The 21,079-nt window shown below is 45.8% G+C and overlaps 1 protein-coding gene and 1 pseudogene across 2 annotated transcripts; both read left to right on the top strand.

Moving 5' to 3' along the window:
* The first annotated feature begins 2,466 nt into the window (after positions 1-2,466).
* Positions 2,467-7,232, top strand: LOC133059948 (RWD domain-containing protein 4-like; annotated as a pseudogene).
* On the top strand, positions 6,612-20,261 carry KCNE3 (potassium voltage-gated channel subfamily E regulatory subunit 3). 2 transcript variants are annotated; one of them, XM_061150134.1, is made up of 3 exons: positions 6,612-6,801; positions 8,258-8,349; positions 16,934-20,261. In XM_061150134.1, the coding sequence occupies exon 3, from the start codon at positions 16,974-16,976 to the stop codon at positions 17,271-17,273; it is 300 nt and encodes a 99-aa protein (XP_061006117.1). In that variant the 5' UTR covers positions 6,612-6,801; positions 8,258-8,349; positions 16,934-16,973; the 3' UTR covers positions 17,274-20,261. The 2 variants fall into 2 exon arrangements, with proteins under 2 accessions (XP_061006117.1, XP_061006125.1); XM_061150142.1 differs by having other exon boundaries at positions 8,255-8,349.
* The last annotated feature ends 818 nt before the right edge of the window (positions 20,262-21,079 follow it).

Below are 21,079 nucleotides of genomic sequence, written 5' to 3'. Positions count from 1 at the left end.
AACAAACAGGGTACTGTATGGATGATGGTTCCATTGACCAAGAGATAGAAGACTCAAGGGAGCCAAGGAAGAAGTCACAAGTTCCAGTCCCAAAATGTTATCCAAACAGAGACTTCAAGTAGGTAGTTACATATAAGAGTCTAGCATTCAGAGGAGAGAGGTCTGGCCAAGAGGTTGAAAGAGCATCAGTTCCTCTCAGGTTCTAGCCCTTCCTGGAAGCTTTCCCTGATAACATAATTCTGAGTGATCTTTCTCTTCATTACTTTTATTCATTCATTTATCAACAAGTTCTCAGTAAGGTCTACTCTGTGCAGACTCCGTGTTAGCTTAGTACCCTTAAGGAGCTTATATTCTAGGTGTGGAGTCAATAATAAAGTAGGCAATTATAAGTGCTGTGTTCAAGGGAAGTGCAGGGGGCTGATGCACTGGCAACCTGCATCAGCCAGGTCTAGCAGGAAGCAGATGGCCTTTTCGTGTCAGTAATTTGAGGAGGCCCTATTCAAACAGGTGGGCAGGGAGTAGGGAAACCACAAAAGGTTGTGAAGTACCCTGGATCTTGAAACATTTGGACGTCACTACCACCCAAGGCCTGAAGGGGAGCAGGAAGGAGGTGATAACAGGAATTCAGAGAAGAAAAGAGTACTGAGATAGGACTGACTGACAGGAGCTGTGACCTTCACTTGAGGGATGCAGCAAGAACAACAGTAGCCATATATATCCCATCACTTTATGGCAAATAGATAGGGGAAAAGTGGAAACAGTGACAGACTTTATTTTCTGGGGCTCCAAAGTCACTGCAGACAGTGACTGCAGCCACGAAATTAAAAGACGCTTGCTCCTTGAAAGAAAAGCTATGACAGATCTAGACAGTGTGTTAGAAAGCAAAGACATCACTTTGCCGACAGAGGTCCATGTAGTCAAAGCTATAGTTTTTCCAGTAGTCATGTATGGATGTGAGAGCTGAACCATGAAGGCTGAATGCCAATGAATTGATGCTTTCAAATTGTGGTGTTGAAGACTCTTGAGAGTCTCTTAAACTGTCAGAAGATCAAACCAGTCAATCCTAAAGGAAATAAACCCCGAATATTCATTGGTAGGACTGATGCTAAAGCAGAAGGTCCGGTATTTTGGCTACCTGATACGAAGAGCCAACTCACTGGAAAATACCCTGATGCTGGGAAAGATTGAGGGCAGAAGGAGAGGGGGACAACAGAGGATGAGATGGTTGGCTGGCATCACCAAGTCTATGGACATGAGTTTTAGCAGATTTCAGAAGATGGTGAAGGACAGGGAAGCCTGATATGCTGCAATCCATGGGGTGGCAAAGCATTGGACATGACTTAGTGACTGAACAACAACATACATATAAATATATATGTGTGTTTGTGTGTGTGTGTATGTATATATACATATGTGTATGTATGTATATATATAAATTTTTTATTTTTTGGCCACATGCAGGATCTGTTACCCAATCAAGGATCAAACCTGTGCCCCCTGCAGTGGAAGCATGGGTTCTTAACCACTGGACCACCACGAAAATCCCTATTTTTTAAAGTTAAGTGTTGATAAATGAGATGATGTTAGGTGTTATTGGAAAGCAAGGCGGGAAAGGGCTTTGGGGAGGGCAGGAAAAGGGAGGGATTCGAATTTGTAAATAGATGGTCAGGGAAGGCCTTGCTAAGAAGGTGCAATATAAACAAAGACTTGAAGGAGGTGTATCTCTAGATGAGTCTTCAGGTGGCCCACTCCACTCCCTCACCCTCCCTGTTTCAAGGTCCAGGCTTTGTCCCCAACCTCTCTGGATTAGAGAGTTCCCTGAAAGTCCTCAGATTTGTCCAGAATAGGACTTCTGTTTCATTCTTCCTTTTCTCGTCTAATAATAATGGAAGCTGCCATATATTAAGCATGGGCATCATACTGTTGGCATGTTACACATTGGGTCATCTAAGCCTCATGGTAAGACTGAAAGTCACAGATGGGGAAATGAGGCAGTCTAGCCCACTTTCCATTGGCCCTTTGGCCAGCTGCTTTCCCTAACAGGGTTCCTGCCCCATCCTCACTCCAAAGGAAGTGGAAGATAGACCTAAAGTTTTTGAAGAACTGAAAAAAGGAACAAAGCATGTACTTGATGTCTCCATTGGGCACAAGGACCGAAGGGTCCTTAGAAGGCAGTATTTGTTAAAATGTGAGACTATCCTAACACTCAGAGCTCAGATCCCTTGGAGGCAATGAGCTCCTAGTCACTAGAGGTGTGCAAGAGAAGCTGATCAATCTGTTGTCAAAAATTAAGTCTAGCCCATTCCCCAGCTGCCAGTTTCACACTCCCCAAGGGCTGGGGGTATGTGCGTGACTCTCTCTGCCCTGTGAAGGGTGTGCCTCCTGCAGCTAAGAGCCTCGGAGCCACTGCCCTCATTTTCTCTTGTTGTCTTGAATGTAGTCCAAGGGAGGTACCCTGCAACCAGCATGCTGAGTGCCAGGAAAGACCAGGAGATGGAATTGGAGGCACCATGTGCTATTTATGAAGGAGATGAAAAGTTTCCAGGAATTAAGTCCAGTTTCATTTCAGTACAGGATAGTAGAAAACGGTGATTCCAAAGCCTTTTTCACAGAGCTTTCTTGGACAAAACAAATCCTCAAACACCTCCAATCATGTCTATGAATGCATCTTTTAATACCATATCATCAGGTATAAAGCAGAATTTATCAGCCAAGTTACAGGAAGCAGTGAATGTTAATCTCAGGACCACCACGAACTACATGTTGTTTGAATACACCAAGAATAATAAAGAGCAGTTTATGGAGAATCACTTTCCCCATTAATTCTACCACATCCAAAAGCAATAACATCTTGGTTGAAAATCCTAACACAGCCCATCAAGTGAGGAAAAAAGATAAAGAAAAGAACGACTTTCAAAAGCCCAGAGGGAACTACATCCAATCTCTTGGGATAAACTATAATGGAAAAGAATATAAAAAAGAATGTACATATGTGCATAACTAAGTCACTTTGGTATACAGCCGAAATTAGCACAACATTGTAAATCAAGTATACCTCAATTAAAAAAAAATAGTGAATAAAAAACAGAAGTACAGAAACATAAGTTAGCAGATAAAACAAACCATAAAGGAGAACTTCCTCAAGGATGGAATTGTATTGATATAGGAAGAAAAATTATGACCAACATAGACAGCATATTAAAAAGCAGAGACATTACTTTGCCAACAAAGGTCTGTCTAGTCAAAGCTATGGTTTTCCCCGTAGTCATGTATGGATGTGAGAGTTGGACTATAAAGAAAGCTGAGCACAGAAGAAATGATGCTTTTGAACTGTGGTGTTGTAGAAAACTCTTGAGAGTCCCTTGGACAGCAAAGAGATCCAACCAGTCCATCCTAAGGGATATCAGTCCTGAATATTCATTGGAAGGACTGATGCTAAAGCTGAAACTCCAATACTTTGGCCACCTGAGGGGAAGAACTGACTCCTTGGAAAAGACCCTGATGCTGGGAAAGATTGAAGGTGGGAGGAGAAGGGGACGACAGAGGATGAGATGATTGGATGGCATCACCGACTCAATGGACAAGAGTTTGAGTAAACTCTGGGAGCTGGTGATGGACAGGGAGGCCAGGCGTGCTACAGTTCATGGGGTCGCAAAGAGCTGAACACGACTGAGCGACTGAACTGAACTGAACTGAGTCAAACAAAACTGGCTCTGCAGGTGATGAACGGCACTTGGAATTTGAGGCATGGGAAGAATATCCTTTAAAACATAAACTGCTTTCAAAATCTTTTATTACTCTTTTCTAGGACTGAAGTGTCTTTTTATAAAACAGATTTTGTTGGTCTATTACTCCACATTAAAAATGTTTTAAGCTGAAAGTCATGAGGATGTCTGGTTGTATTAAATTATTTTCACAAACTTGCCTTAATAAAAGGTAAAAATGTTACTGATTATATACTTTATGAAGCCATTTGAGCTTTGTAAATGACAGATATAGGGAATAATAATCAGTGTTAATTTATGTGATCTTAGTCTAGTGGATGTAATTTTTTCTAGAGAAATATAAAGTTCTTTTCAAACTCTCATCCCAGTGGAACAGAATAATGAGTGAACAATTAGCCCACAGCATGATGCATATTAATAGGCTCCTCATCTTAATAAAGTCTTCATCACTTCTTTCTCTTAATTACTGAAGCATAAATTGCTTCAGATAAATTTAAACACTAGTATTTGTACTTTATACATAATATTCTTTGTAGTTTCTTTTTCTTTTCAAGGGCAAACTGCTCCTTTTTAATAAATGAGTATGTTTATATTGATACTTTTCTCTTGGTTTGGGTCACAATGTTCAATTATGAGAACTTTCAATGGAATGTTGAACAGGAGAATATAAAAACAAATCTGCCAAATGCATCCGAAAGTATTTGAATAGAAGTGCTGGTTCCTATTTAAAATATTTCTCTTTGCTGCAGATAGATGGGAGTAAAAGATATCTTAATATCTAATTTTTGCGTTGTTAGAGACCATGATGTTAAGAAATTCCTATTTATCTGTTGTTGTGTATTTTTAGTTGTTTGGTAACTGAGTTCTTCTAAATTTTGTAACATAAAACCACATTTCCAGTCTTGCTTCTTTTCAAGTATTCAAATGTATTTCTCAGGGACTTCCCTGGTGGTCCAGTGATTAAGAATCCACCTGCCAATGCAGGGGAGGTGGGTCTGATCCCTGGTCTGGGAAGATTCCCACACACCTCAGAGCAACAAAGGCCATGCACCATACCTACAGGGCCCACACAAGGCAACTACTGAAGCCCATGTGCCTAGAGCCCATGCTCTGCAACAAGAGTAGCCACCACAATGAGAAACCCTCACATTGCAACTAGAGAAAGCCTGTGCACATCAACAAGACCCAGTGCAGCCAAAACAAATAAACAAATACATTAAAAGTTTTAGAGAACCAGAAGAAAGAAACAAATGTATTTCTTAGTACCTTTGTAATAATAGATACAGAAGTCTCTCAAATGCTGAACTGTAGTATATACTTACTTTTAAAAAAATCATTCATAGGGGAAACTATTGGTGTAGGTTTACCAGGAAGGTTTTAATAAATATGTGTGATTCACAGGGATTCTGTATGTGCTCCCCAGCTAAAATAACACATAGGATGATTCTAAGGCTGTGATTCCAAAATTTTATTAGGACAAGAAACAGTCCCTATTTTCAAAGAACTCACAGCCTAGCAAATGAGGTAGACAAATAGTTACTTTTGATAACTGTAATAAATAGTCCTATAGATTAGATGCAAGGCCTTGGCAGGATGTGGGAAGGAAGGCTTACTGAGGCAGGGCTTGTTTCCTCAAGGCTGGTCTCAAGAACCACTTGCATCACAATCTTTCCGGAAGCGTTCTTAAAAAAAAAAAAAAAAAACTAATTTCTGGGCTCTATTCCAGATCTCCTGAATCAGAAACTCTGAAGTGGAACCCAAAAGTCTACTTCACTTAAAATAAGGGCCGAGGTGATTCTCAAGTAGGCTGAAATCTGAGACTGCCTGCTAAGGGATTTCTCTGAGAGATGATATACAGACTGAGAAAAAGAAGTATCTGGGTCAAAATATGAAACTACAGAAGTATGGTGTTTTGATGAAGATTTTGTACAATTTTCTACAACATTCCCTCCATGGGATAGGCCTTTTTTGAATGATAGCACTTCTTAGATAGAATCTGAGGTTCTGTGATTGAGGGTATATGCCTCAGATGTCCTAGGACAAAGTTTTCTTTGCACAGGAGTCAGAGCTGACCTCAGTTTGTTAATAGCTATCCCAAGGCCATAGGCTGGCAAAGAGGTCTCTGATGCGGACTCTCCACAGAGTCCCTGAGAGTCTACTCCCTGCCACCATCCACTCCATGGCCTTGGCCTCCTGGCTGCTGCTTTTCTTTGGAACCTGCAGTGTCTGCAGTAAGGAAGCAATAGCTTGAGTGAGGGTCTAATGGCCAGAAAGCACATGGTGTGTGGGACAGGGAGCAGTGAGATGTGTCTGGACACCAGTTGTCTGCATATGTGAGGGGCTGCTGAGACTTGGAGACACTGGTTAAGGGGAGAGAGTGGCTTAGTGCATTTTGAGTCTGAGCTCCACCAACGACTTCCTTGGTGAGCCTGGGCTCACCCTTTCCCAAACTGGACCCCTTCCCCAAACTGTATCCTGTCTGGAAAAGAGAGTTTGTGTTAGAATCAGATGATTCTCCAGTGACCATCTGTGTTTAGTATTTTGGATTCTAAGATCTCTGATGCTAACCATCACCCTGTGAAGAATGGATGCAAGAATTGTACCCATTTTACTCCGAGGAAGCCGCGGCTCAGTGAGGAGCAGTGACTTGTCCACCACCACACAAGTCGGATTCCACCAGCACCCGGCTCTCTGCCTCCTCAGACCCGGCAAGCTGACATGAAGCAAGAAAACAGTCGGTCTCTGGTCCAGGAAGCAGGCGCTGCAGGGGACGGAAGGGTCGGAACCCATAGAGCTGTGAGGCCAAGCAGCTGGGCGGAGGTGCCCAAAGCCAGCTCGGGGAGGAGAAGTGGGTGGGTTAGGGGCCGGGCGGGGCCGGGCGTGGGGACGCCCGGGGGAAGGGAAAAGGCAGCAGAGCGCGGGTCGGAGCGCGAAGCGGAGGGGGCGCAAGCAGTGCTGGGCGCGGACTGAGAGCCGAGGGGCTGGCGGAGCGCCCTGGGGCTCAGTGCGGGGCACCCGCGAGCCCAGGGCGTAGAGTCCAACAGACTGCGCTCCTGAGAGCCTTACAGATGGGCAGGTAAGACCCACTCGCCAGGTCGGGAAGGCCCAGCCGGCGCCGGGGATAGAAATGAGCGATCCGACCGCCTCCCTGGAGGCCGGCGACCCGACCTTGGGGGCGGCTCGGGTACAGACCCCTCCTCTCTAGGACCCAGCCACAGGGATCCCGGGGCGCACGTGTCGAGGCTGGGCCCCTGGCACGCCTTGCCCGGAAATCTGGGGTTTGGGGTCAGCACTCACAGGCCCCGGGAGGACGGCACCAAAGCTCCTTCCACATCCACAGATGTGCGAGCGAACACCTGGGGCTCCGCCGCGAGCGCACACGCGCGCCTTCTCGCCCGGCGGAAGCCGCTAGCTCTACGAGTGGACTTGCCAGCTCGCCACTTCATTGGGTCTCTCGTCCTACGTGCCCCAGTCCCGGGAAAAGCCTTGGATGAATATGGCCCTTAGCCATATTCTACCGCTAGTAACATAGGTCTAGGCTGGGAGTCTGGAGACTTGCCTTCTAGTTTACGGGTCGTGTGAAGCTGTGCCGATCGCCCACCTACCTGCTCTGTGCTTTGCGCCTTCTCTTCTTGGGTCACCACCGTAAGATGAGCCGCCCAATCCTGTTGCCCATGTACTCCACATGGCCTGTGGGGAAGGGGGACTGGACCCGGGAGTCTCTGGTGTAGAAAGTACAGGAGTTCAGACCCTTGTGTGAGGGCTCATGGAGCAGTATCTCCTCATATCCCCTCTTCCCACTTATCAACAGTTTGCCTATGGGGAAACTGAGGTCCAAGAGGAGATGGCTTGCCCAGGGTCACAGACAGAAGTAGAACTCAATTCTCCTCACTCCTAGCCCAGGGCTGACTCCACTTCAGCAAGTTGTTGCTGTTGTTCAGTCACTAAGTCGCGTCCAACTCTTTTGCGACCTCGTGGACTGGAGCCTGCCAGGCTCCTCTGAGTGGGATTTTCCAGGCAAGAATACTGGAGTGAAGAATACCCCATATCCTTCTCCAGGGGAATCTTCCCTAACCAGGGATTGAACCTGTGTCTCCTGCAGTGCCAGCCAGACTCTTTACCACTGAGTCACCAGGGAAGCCCCTTCAGCTACAAGCATGCATTGTAGATGTGTTAGCTGCTCCTTATCTTCTGGTATCCAACCAGTTGTTGGCTCTAAGTGGGGGAGAGCCATACTTGGGGCAAGAAAACTGCTTTCAGATTTTCTTGATTCCTTGAGATGATAACAAACAACCTTCTTCATTCCTTTCTCACTCCACACTTTGCAAAACACATTTCTACCTATAAACTGAATAGGTGAATGCTCCAAATTCCTACTAAGAGGGTGGCAAGACAAGAAAGCCCATCTTACTGATGGGGAGAATGAGGTCCAGAGTGAAGAAATGACTTAACCAAGACACACGGCTAGACACACCTCCAAAACAGGACAGGTCTCTTGACTCCAATTCCATTGTGTTCTCTATCGCCAGCAGGACTACAGAATAGTACCCCTACATGGAGAGAGATTACAGGGCTGATCAGAAAGGATGAGAAACAAGAAAGTTACTCTTTATTTCTGAAAGAGGTAAGTGTATCTGAGAATCAAGAATAATAAAGAACCTCCTGGCTTCCTCTGAAGGTAAGAGGAGGAAGGGAGGGGAGAGGAGACATAGAGTTGGCTGTTCTTGGTAATACTGGGGGGCAGGGTGGGGGAGGTAGATAGAGAAACAGAAAAGGAAACGAAGTGACCAGCTGCCCAGTAATTCTAATGTTTATATGATATGTTGCAATTTCTTTTTTTGTTTGTTTTCTAAATATTTATTTATTTGACTGTACCAGGTCTTAGTTGCAGCAAGTGGGAGCTCTTAGTTTTGACATATGGGATCCAGTTCCCCTATCAGGTATCCATCTGGGGCCACCTGCATTCAAAGTATTTAGTCTTAGCCACTGGACCACCAGGGAAGTCCCTGCAATTTCTAAAACACTTTTCCCACATGGTCTCTCTCCAAATTGCCATGTGAGGCAAGTTGGGGGGTGGGTAATTATCCCCATCTCATAGATGAGATTCAGAGGAAATAAATGCAGTGCTCAAGGTCACACAGCCAAGCAGACAGCCGAGATTGGAACCATGAAAGGCACACTTGAAAGGCAAGATTAGAGGCTGGGAGACTGGGATTTGGACTGTGTGTGTGCAGCAGGTGGGTGTGTGTAGCCACACCCTGGGTAGGTACACAGGGAAGAGGGTTGCAAAGCCGCTGCTGGTGTTCCAGGCCAATAATGTTTGCCCTTTGGATTGAATAGGGTTCAGGTGCAGGGAAATCTGTGCTTCTAAAGGTGGCTTAGAATGCTTCCTCCCCGACCTCACTTTCCCACCTAACCAAGATGGTGTCTTTTCTTTGAGCTTCCCCTGCCCATGACCAAAAGGAATCTGTTTCGGCCTGCCCTTGAAGTAGCTTTGTAAGTGCTTTCATGAATGCGTATTTGTGTGTGCATTGAGGGACTAGTCTAATAAGAAGAGATATTTATCCCTCTGTTCTTGAGTGCCTACTATAAAGAAACTATGATGCACAGGCCCCTCCCCTCACCCCTCCCAGCTCACAGTTTAGCATATATATCTATAGCTGTTTATATTTATATAGATATACACACCCAATATCAGTACAGTATGGTGCTCTATTAGGATTTTATGCAAAGCCCTTCAGGAACAGACAAGAGGAAGAGACTTAACTGGCTAGGGAGTGGAGAAGAGGATGTCTCAGGAGAGGGTCTACCAAGGTGACATTGGAGCTGGGTCTTGAAGGATGTGTAGGAGTTCGCCAGGCAGATAAAAAGAGGATGGGCATTTCTGCCTCAGCAAACAGCATGAGCAAAAGCAAGAGAGGGCAAAATGCAAGGAATGTTTGGAGAATGGCCTGTAGCTCAGTATCATGGGGCATGGGCAATGGGGAGAGACGTGGTGAGATGAGGCTGGAGGCAGGGTCATATCTAAAGGAGCTTGAATGATAATCAGCAGAGGTTAAACTGTCTTATGGTAACAGAGAACTTATAGTGAAAAGATACGGCGATAACTGTTTTTGGTCCCAGTTCCTAGGCTGTGAGACCTTGAGCAAGTGACTTCCTCTCGGGGGCGGGGGGTTGGGAGGGGGAGTGTATGGTTTTTCCCACTGGTTGAATGAGGGGGTTATACCAGTGACATGATTGTTAAGATCCCTTCCAGCTCAGATTCTATTTCTTTGTCTCTGTCTAACTATATGTTAAGCTTCCTTTCACACAGCCCATGGTGGTGACAAGACCACCAGGCAGGCCAGAGGCAAAATTTGCAGTCCCAGGAGTTATCCTTGGATTCCCTACCTGCTTTATGTGACCCCTTTCCCCTGCCTTTCTACCACACTTCCAAGCACTTCAGACACTCTTGAAGGGTAGCTGAAACAGAGCAGTAGGGAAACCAAAAAACCAACAGTGGAGTTTTACTTCTCCCCAGAGAAACCTGAAAGAAAACCTCACGAAGATACCCAGTTTATCCTTCAGGTCCCAGCTTTTTGCCTCCACTCCCAAGAAAGAGGTCAGTCGAACTGAAGTCAATAACACTTTGGGTAAACCTGTTAATGTGCAGGGAAGAGTAGCGCCAGGGTGTGGAGGAAGAGGGTGCACTTGGTTTGTATGGGGGAGCAGAAGTACCTCTGGAGCAGAAAGGACCATGGGAGACAAGACTGTAAAGGAAGGTTAAGTGTGTCACTCAGTCGTGTCTGACTCTGTGACCTCATGGACTGTAGCCCGCCAGGCTCCTCTGTCCATGGAATTCTCCAGGCAAGAATACTGGACTGGATAGTTATTCCCTTCTCCAGGGGATCTTTCTGACCCAGGGATCAAACCTTGGTCTCCTCCATTGCAGACAGATTCTTTACCGTCTGGGCCACCAGAGAAGGTTAACTTCTCCCAAAGTCACCAACTTCTGCCTTTATTGGACCCTCAGATAGGACTGGTGAGAGGGACTTCTCTTGTGGTCCAGTGGTTAAGACTCCATGCTTTATTGCAGGGGGTGCAGGTTCTATCCCCAGTAGGGTTACTAAGATCCCACATGCCAGGTGGTATGGCCAAAAAGAAAAGACTCATGAGAGTCTGTAATGCAGGAAAAAGCAATAGTGGTGGACTTATAGGATATGATGCCCCAGGACATGAGGAGCCTGTGTTTGGTGGGAAATACAACTCAGATGCCAGAAGACATTGCCATTTGTAGTGGAAAGAGCACCTAAACAGCACCCCCAAAGATGTGGGTTCTCATCTGAGCTCTGCCATTTACCAACCATGTCATTTTGGACAAGTCACTTCCCCTGTCTGACCTTTAGTTTTCTTAGCTATAAAATGGAAGGACTGACTGAGAATCTAGATTCTAAATGGTCTTTAAAATCTCTTTTCAGTCACCGTTCATCTTCCTTCCTGATTATCTCCTGTTTCAAGTCAAGGACTTTCAGGGCGGAAGCTCTGTCTCCCCAGTCTGAACAGCTTCATAATCAGTGATTATTTTGAAGAGGGAAGCCAAGGAGCTCAGAGAGGGGAACAGAATTCCCCATGTTGCCAATTGCCAATCCCTGCCTTGGGACCCGGAAGCAGGTCATAGAGAACCAAGCTGTCCCTTTAAGAGCTCTCTGCCTCTCCTGAAGCCACAGGATGCCCTTGCACACAGGCCCTCCCTCCCACTTCAACTTAGCTTCTAAAGACAGGCAACTATGACTCTTTTGTGCCCTCCATCAGAACCACAAATATCCAACCAGATTGTCCAGAGAGAAGCTGGAAGAAAGTCTGAGGAATGAATGGTTTTGTGAACCTTTACTTTCCTCATTGAACCCCACCTCAGAGCCCACCCTGTGCTCCATGCTTTCCCCCTAACCCCACTTTCTAACACAGAGTCTGTCTCTCCCAAGCTAGATCTCACTGGCAGGTGAGCTATAAAGAGGAAAAATGAACAAGTCAACAGATTTGGCCTTCAGTTTATCTAGTCTGGAATATTAAATGTAACAGTCCTGGGACTCTGAAGAATCTTAACCTTGGAGGAAGAAGTCTGCAGTCTTCTCTATCTTGTCATCTGCGGGACTCTAGAGAACCCCCTAAATCCTCTCCCACCAGCCTACCCAGTCTCCCAAATCTCACAGTGTGGTTTTATGGTATCTTCATGGGATGTTAGAGCTGACTGGGACCTTAGAGGATCACACAGTAAAACACAATGAAAAAAAATTTTACAGATACACGCAGGAGCTGGGACCCAGAAAAGGGAAGTCACATACCCAAAGTCACACACATAGCAGCTGAAACAAGACAGCTCTTTGATTTTCATTTCTTTCACTGTAAAATGAGGGAGGTTAGACTAGATGGACTCTGAAGGCCCTGCCAGCCTCTGCTCTGCACAAATAAAACCACCACCACATCTGTGGAGTGTCTAGTGCCGTGCACTCCCTCATTTTCTCCTTTAATCTTCACAACAAAGCTATGCTACAGTGTTGATGTCACGCCTGTGTTTATATCCAGACTATCCACATAGGCGTATTGGTAACATGGTTTTTTCCTATGTAAAACAGCAACCCAGTTCTGGCTGCCATTCTGCCACTCACATCATTTCCTTGGGTCTCAGGCACTTTCAGCCTTTTAGAGACTCCTGACGAGGTGTCAGTACTCTGGGGGAAAGGGAATGTTTTAATTTATTTATTAGACTGCATCAGGTCTTCATTGTGGCACTAGGGATCTCTTTTGTGTCATGGAGGCTCTTTCACTGTGGCTCCTGGATGCTCTAGTTGTGGCACACAGGCTCAGTTGTTGCATCAAGTGGGCTTAGCTGCTCTGAGGAGTGTGGGATCTTAGTTCCCCAACCAGGGATCGAACCCACATCCCTTGCATTGCGGGGTGGATTCTTAAACACTGGACCAGGGAAGTCCCATAAGGGGATGTTTTAGACTGCACTGTTAGCTGATCCCTGAGCAGCAGCTTGTGTTGAACTGTGGTTTCTCATGAAGTCACCCAGTTGAGACGTTGTGAACCTGGTGTTGGGGGACAGCAATCAGGCGTCCCTTGGCCATGGCACAGTTCCCTTAACAACAATCCTAGGCTGGCCTGATCCTGCTGCTGCAGGAAGGGGAGGGGAAGTGGGAGGGAGTGATCACCCACAGTAAAGTTACTGCACAATTCTTGGGGCTTGGCCTTAGGTGATCCACCCTAGTTCTGAGGGTTTTTTTCCTGTGTGTCTAGTTCCTTCCTTTTCTGTCTCCCAGCCCCACCAGGTCTGGGCCTTCCCAGCTTCCAAAGTCCATGTGTTGCAGGAAAGGGGACCCCTTCCAGGGCCCGAAACTGGGCTCTTGTCTAACACTCGGAAATGAATTGTCCGAGGAGATACATCTGCTGACAAAGCAAGAGATTTTATTGGGAAAGGGCACCCGGGTAGAGAGCAGTAAGGTCAGGGAACCCAGGAGAACAGCTCTGTCACATGGTTCGAAGTCTTGGGTTTTATGGTGATGGGATTAGTTTCTGGGTTGTCCTTAGCCAATCATTCTGACTCAGAGCCCTTCCTGGTGGTGCACGCCTTATTCAGCCAACATGGATGCCAGAGAGAAGGATTCTGGGAGGTGGTCAGACAGGTGGTGTCTCCTTTTGACCTTTCCCAAACTCTTCCCGTTGGAGGAGGCTTATTAGTTCCGTGTTCCTTACCAGGATCTCCTGTCCTAAAACAACTCATGCAAATGGTTACTATGGTGCCTGGCCAGGGTGGGCGGTTCCAGTCAGTGTGCTGCCCCTTACACCTGCTGAGACCGCAGATGTGTCCAGGGATGTCCTGAAGAGGCTGAGCAGCTAAGGAGCCTTGGGACACCCACAGGGAGATTCCTGGAGCTGACGAGGAGCCAGTGAATTTGCCTGCGGTTCCGTGAGCCTTCCCGGGGGAGGTGGCCCTCCACCTGCCCTGTCAGTTCAAACCCCCTCACAAGGATATCTAAGAGAAGTCGTGACAGTATCTGCCCTGGGAAGGAAACCTGGGCCACTGGGAACAGAGAGACTGCATTTTCATTGTGCATACTGCTTCCGTTTTTCATCGTGTATATGTATTTACTTCACAAAAACAACAAGTAGATTTTCATTTTAATGAAAGCCATGGTCTTTTTTTTTTTTAACTAAAATGTGTTTTAAAAATCCTCTGCACCATAATAAATGTATATGCTCAAGCAAGCTTGAAGAGGGGGCAGAGCAGAGATAATAATCTTCTTCTTTCTAATTAACGAATTTTTTAATATGGTTTAAAAAAAAGCAATGTAAATGTTAGCATCTCAACCATTTTTAATGGCACATCTCAGTAGCATTCATTGTTAGGCAACAGATCTCTAGATCTTTTCATCTTGCAAAACTGAAACTCTACCCATTGAACCACAATTCCTGGTGATAATCTTTTTTGATAGATGAGGAAACTGAAGTGCAAACAGGGCAAGAAATTTATTTTACTCAAAGTGAATTCTTCTAGCATTTATGCCATCTGTCTGTTGTCTGCCTATAAAACTATCTGAGGCCCCTTCTTCCTGCAGCCATTACACTAGCCATCCCCTCCCTCAAGTGCCCCTCACATCCTCCATCTGTCCCTGCCCCCACCTTGTCATCCCCTCCAGCTCAGCTCAGGTCTCAGCATCTTGAACCTAGATTATTTCACTTGTCACATGGCTCCCTGCCTCCATTCTTGCCCCTTTCACTCGGCACTCCACATGGCAGCCAGAGAGTCCTTTCCAAGTACAGATCTGATCATTTAACCCCACCTTTAAAATGTCATTCCGTGGTTCTTCTCCACTTACACGATATAGTTCCAACTCTGCAGTCTGGTATTCAAGGTCCTCACTGATCTGGTTTGGACCAGCATCTCCATCCCACATCTTATCCTTCCAGGCATGTTACACTCTTTTTGCTACTTTCCATTCTTCAAAACATGCTTTCTTGTTATCATGACTCTATCCCTCTCATTCTTCCCCTTGTCTCCTCTACTTCCAAAATATTCTTCAAGGTCCAGCTCAAATTCTTCTATTGCTGTGAACACTCTCCAAGCACCGATCAGAATTCACCCCTTCTTCCTTTAAGCCCCAGTAGCTCCTAGGTTGTCTCCCACATTAAGAACTGGCGATGTGCCCGGAGTATAGGGACTGGTCTCCTGGAGCTCCCAGGATGAGGCTTCCAAGAGTGAGCCCCATTAGTGATGACTGGCCAGATGATTCATTGAGCCATTGATTTCATTGTGCTGCTCCTGCTTTCCGTTAGCCCATATGAAGAAAGAGGAAGGCACAAATTTCTTGCCTGATAAGTGGGATAGTACATAAGAACCTATGCCTCCCAGATCTTCCATCCTCCTCCATCTCTTCCCCTCCTCCATCCTTCCTCCAACTCTTCCCCTCCTCCATCCACACAAGTTTGTCCAAGTTCTAGATGGCAGAGGGCCCCGAACGCCTTGCACCAAATGTGGGCCAGTCCTAGGTTATTGCTGTATTACTTAGATTCTTCCTCCCAACGTCTACATTCATAGCATTGTTCATGAATATTTATTATGAACATAGCTAACTGTCAACTTTTCTGGGGAAAAGACCTTATGGTTAATATTCAAGTGTGTTAACTTTGATTGGTTGGTGTTAATTTTGATTGGTTCACTCAGTTCAGTGAACACTGAGTGCTTGGCATGTGAAAATTCCAAAGTGGCCATTTTTACTGAAGACCGCCAAGGGAAGGAGAGCTAAGGTAGTCCTCTCAACGTGGGAGAGACCATAGCCTTGCTGACCAGGAGCATGTGGCTGCTGATAACCCTTATCAGTAACAAGAGGACAGCCTCACATTGCCTCATATGTAAGTGCTGGGGCAAAGGGAAGGCTGTGATGATAAAGCTTGTGGATTATGGTGGGAGCGCACAAAGGCTTCCTGAAGGAAGTGAGTGTGGAGCCTTGTTTAAAAGGAATGACATGTGTTTTTCCAGAGACTAGGATGCAAGGCTGTCTTGGGCAGTTTTTCTAAGCTATAGACTAAAGATCTCTGAGAATAAGGAAAAGGAACATCTATTATCACCTATTATGTGCCATGTACACACACAGTGATGTTGTTTTGGAAGGCAGAGTAGTGGAGGTGGCCAATGTCTTTTTTCTCTGAGGTAGGTAAAACCCCAAACCAGACTGAGTGCTCCTTTCACTCCACTCCCCTCAGGCCCAGTGTCTGCAATGGTTTCAGCCCCTCCCTGCTTCACCAGCAACCTCTTTTCTGACAGAATTTCTGCTCAGTAGCTATGAATACCTAGAGTGGGACCTAGGATGCTTTAGCATCAAAAGACCCAGTGTCTGCTTCTTGAGGTAGGGGGAAATCTAAGCCATCCCCAAACATCTTCTGCATGGTGTCTGTGGAGCATAAAAAAGAACTGAGCTGTGGTGGAGTTCTGAGGCATGTCTTCTCACTGTGCTACATGGTCCTGCCCAGAGCTGGCGAGGAGGCTGGAGGAGCTCTGAGCTGGTCATCAAAGAGCAGGACTCTGCCTTGGCTCTACCTCCAATATTCTCTGTGATTATGGACAAGCCACCTGGTCTCTCTGGGCCTCAGGTTCCCTGTGTGTAAAATGGAAAGAATTATAACGTTAAATAATTCCTAAGATCCGTCTAGCCTAAAGCTCAGTGACTTATAGAATCCCCAGAAAAGGATAGATCAGCATGGTTATAATGCTCAAGGAAAACTTCCTTCCACAGGTATTTATTGAGCACCTACTGAGTGCTGTCATGAGTGCTCATATATAGCAGTGGATAAAACAGACACAGCGGGACTTCCCTGGTGGTCCAGTGGCTAACAGTCCATGCTCCCAATGCAAGGGGCGTGGGTTCAATCTAGGGAACTAGATCCCACAAGCTGCAACTATGAGTTCACATGCCACAACTAAAGATCCCACATGCCACAACGAAGGCCCAGCAGAATCAATAATTTTTTTTTTAAACAATAACAACAAAAAAAAAAAACAAACAGACACTGTCCTTAACTTCCTCGGGCTTGCAGTCTAGTGGAGAAGATAGGTAAACAAGTAGTTAGAATAAATTGTGAGGCAGGGATTTTAGCTGGGGTCTGAAGAAATGGTAGGGTCATTCAGGCTTTAAGTAACAGAAACCATCTTCTCTCTTTTCTGTCACTGCCAGAGCATCCTCCGATTCTTCCCCCACCTCAATCCCTGTTGCTATGGAGACCATCAATGGGACTGAGACCTGGTATGAGAGCCTGCACGCTGTGCTGAAGGCTTTAAATGCCACTCTTCACAGCAACTTGCTCTGCCGGCCAGGGCCAGACAACCTGACTGAGGAGAAGCGGGCCAGCCTGCCTGGCCGCAATGATAACTCCTACATGTACATCCTCTTCGTCATGTTCCTCTTTGCTGCCACTGTGGGCAGTCTCATCCTCGGATACACCCGCTCCCGCAAAGTGGACAAGCGCAGTGACCCCTATCACGTGTACATCAAGAACCGTGTGTCTATGCTCTGATGCTAAGAGGCCAGGGACGGCAGAAGATCAAGATACCTAAGGATTATCTTCTGGGGCCTCCGGAACTCAGCTGTGGGCCATACCCAGCCTCTGTGTCCTTATCTGTAAGATTAACAAGAAACAGTGCTAAGGGAGTTCATTGTCAGGGTGGGAGGAGAAGATCTGGCAGACCCGGGCCTTGTGGATAAAGGACTTTTCCCAGCAAAAATAGCCATTCTAGCCAGTGGGAGCCGTATGAACAAATACATAGACACAGCAGCATATAATAAAAATTAGTGGCCTAGTGGCCAGAGTGTTGGGGGCTAGGGGCTCGAGGAAGGAGAAGAGGAAGTCATAGCAAAGGGAAATGAGATAGGAAAATACCCTGAGGACACAGTTTTTTGATGTATTATCTGCAACAGCCATGAGAGGCGGTGATATTATCCCATATCACAGATAGGAAATCTAAGTTATGTTGCTTTTTCATAGTTGTTCACATTTTATGTTTTTCCGCCCATTCAACATTTGTGATGTTACCCCCCTGTGAGGGAAGCAGAGCAAATGTTCTTCTGCCCATTTGGGCCAGAGTGGTGCCATGACTGGAACCCAGGATCTCTGGTCTCTTTGCCTAGTGCTTTGCAAAACTCTGTGCTACCTAGGAGTGGATCTAGGCCTGAAATTTACATAATTCTAGGGGGTCCTCCTTAAGAAAAATAATTTTCAAATATCTTATTTTTGCAAATATTCCAAAAACATATCGGCATATTAATACATTGTTAGGTTCTCTCCTAAGACCTAAGAAGGAGCCATGCGAGTACATAACCCTAAATGTCAAGCCTCATTAGCTCCATGGTTCCTATACCCTTCCAGCCATGTCCCCCTGTCCTTCCCAGTCCCATCGCCAGTCCTGGGGACTTCACTACCTCTAAGGCAGCTTCTAACATTTTGGTTGAATTCTGTGAGAAATTTTCTGATACCAAGTTGAAATCTTGCTTCTAGAAAATTATTATTATACCTAGAAGATATCATACTAAAAGAAGCAGGTACCTGATTCAGTGGAAAGAGAACCAGCCCTGATTCTACTACCAGTGTGGTGTATGATCTGGCTAGATACTTTCCTGACTCTTGTCCTTCTTCAGAACCATGAAATGGAAGGAAAATTGAAATAGTTGAAAGTCTCTAAGGGCTCGATCAGATCTGACATTCTAGGTTTCATGTACATTGATTTGAACCATATAAAACTGCTGTGCTTGTAGATAAAAAAACAGCTGAATATTAGTAGTTTCACATGGTTCAGCTGAATACATCAAATGTGGCAAGCTACAAATCCCAGACTGGAACCTTCCACTCTTCTGTTTCATTTCTGTTTTTAAGGGATCTCTATGGGGTCTCCAAAAAGCCCTGTCAAAGGATACATATTTGTGTATAGCAAACACGTTGAAAGAATATTTTAATAGCATTTATCACTGAAGAGGAGGATTATGGATGATTTTCCCTTTCTACTTTAAAATTCTATGTAATATTTGATTTATTTGACCATAAGTATGTTTCTTATATCATAAGGTCAGGGGTGGGGGAGGGAGCTACTTCCACTTTGAAAAAATAAATGCCTGTGTGTTCCTTGAATGGAGGATCACAGAACATCTTTGCTCCCTTGAGCAGTTAGTTATGTTGATTCCATGCGAATTCATGTGCTCAAGCCTTTCCTCATATCTTCTCGAGGGAGAAGGTGGAGATCTGATTAAGAAGATGTAATGTAAGAGTGTACAACAGACTTGGAAGTCTACAGCTGGATGGGACTTTGGCGACCACCCAGTCCAAATGCCCAAATAACATATGGAATCCCATGAAGTATGAGAATGAATGTCAAGTGATGGATGCTATCTGGATTTTGGCAGATGAGATTGAGTAGATGTAGAGGCGATGGCACCCCACTCCAGTACTCTTGCCTGGAGAATCCCATGGACGGAGGAGCCTGGTGGGCTGCAGTCCATGGGGTCGCGAAGAGTCGGACACGACTGAGTGACTTCACTTTCACTTTTCACTTTCCTGCATTGGAGAAGGAAGTGGCAACCCACTCCAGTGTTCTTGCCTGGAGAATCCCAGGGACGGGGAAGCCTGGTGGGCTGCTGTCTATGGGGTCGCACAGAGTCAGACACGACTGAAGCAACTTAGCAGCAGCAGCAGAGGAGCAGCAGAGGAGAAAGGTAGGATTTGAACTGGGCTTTGAAACAGGACAGATCTCAGTGGACAGAGTGAATGAAGGGAAAAAAACAAGGAAGCTTGGAGGCAGAAATGTGGCAAGACCACCCCCCTGAAAAGAGCAAGGTCAGATGGATGTTGGATGGAGCAGGAAGCAGCCCAGAGTGGCTGCATTGGGAATTCAGTGTCCCCATCGATGGTGGAGACTCCCCTTCACACCCCTGGAGAAGGAAATGGCAACCCACTCTGGTACTCTTGCCTGGAAAATCCCGTGGACAGAGGAGCTTGACAGGCTGAGTCCATTGGGTTGCAAAGAGTTGGACACAACTGAGCACATACACATGCCCCTTCACACAGTCCTTATAACTCACAGGGCTTAATAATAAACTAATACAAATGCTTTTGAATGCAAGTTACAGAAATCCAATGTGTATTAGCATAAGCACAATAGAGGATTTACTGAGAGGAATATGAGGTAGTCACCAGTTCAAAAGAAGCTATAGACACTAGGGCAATTCCAGGGATCTTGGGCCCTGGAACTACTTAATTGTATGGATTTACAAAGTAGGGGCTCAATAAACCTCACTGTGCACACCCACGATTGGAGTAAACCTAGAAATCTAGGACTTTGAGGTATAATTTAAGCATTCTAATATTTTATGATGTAGGTACACCCTGGCCCTCCCCACAGCTCTCTCTCACTAGCTATCCCACTACCTCCTTCATCCCATGTGGTCTTTTTGACTGTACTCATTCTGCTCCCTGCTGGCCAGATCCCAGCACATCACCTCCAGCCTTCAAAGCAAAACTTGGATAATCACATAGTGGCTACTATGTGCCATGGACTCATCTAGGCACACTTGAAATACATAAGGAAATGAAGATCAAAGAAATCCCTGCACTAATATTTAAGAGAACTTAGGACTTAGGATACTGACTGTGGCCTTAGGATACTGACTGTGGCCTAAACATTTTAAAGACATTAACTCATTTAGCTGTTAAAACCTTCATAATATCTGTGGGGCTTCCCAGGTGGCACAGTGGTGAAGAATCTGCCTGCCAATGCAGGAGATGCAAGAAATGTGGGTTCGATCCCTGAGTCAGGAAGATCCCCTGGAGGAGGGGAAATGGCAACCCACTCCAGTATTCTTGCCAGGAGAATCCCATGTTCAGAGGAGCGTGGTGGGCTACAGTCTATGGAATCACAAAGATTTGGTCATGATTTAGCGACTCAGCATGCAGAACATCCCTGTGTAGTAGGTATTACGGCTACTTCAATAGAGCCCATTTGTTCATTCAGCCCCTCAGCCCACTTTCAGCACCATAGCATACCCAGCCCAGAGCATGGGTCTGAACAGTCCCTGGAGATGAATGGGAAAATGATTTGGGAAAATGACAGCAGAGTATTGACACCAGTAGACTAAAGTTGGGTTCCCTAGAAGCAGAGTCTGAGACAGACATTTTCTGCAGGAGCACTTTTGGGGGTAAACAGGCAATGGAAAGAGTGAAGTAGAAAAGAAAGGGAACAAGACAAACATGGTGTGTGTCAGGTCACATCTAGCCCGGGCCTGATCCACAGGAACTGGAACATAAACCACAAGGCAGAATTACACCCACTTGAGGCA

The sequence above is a fragment of the Dama dama genome, chromosome 1, assembly GCF_033118175.1.
Source record: "Dama dama isolate Ldn47 chromosome 1, ASM3311817v1, whole genome shotgun sequence".
Taxonomy (NCBI): Eukaryota; Metazoa; Chordata; class Mammalia; order Artiodactyla; family Cervidae; genus Dama; species Dama dama.
Note: the sequence above shows the minus strand (reverse complement) of the source record. Positions and strands in the feature narration are given on the sequence as shown.

Excerpts from the sequence above, each read along its gene's own strand:
- KCNE3 (XM_061150134.1), top strand. The coding sequence starts at position 16,974 with ATGGAGACCATCAATGGGACTGAGACCTGGTATGAGAGCCTGCACGCT.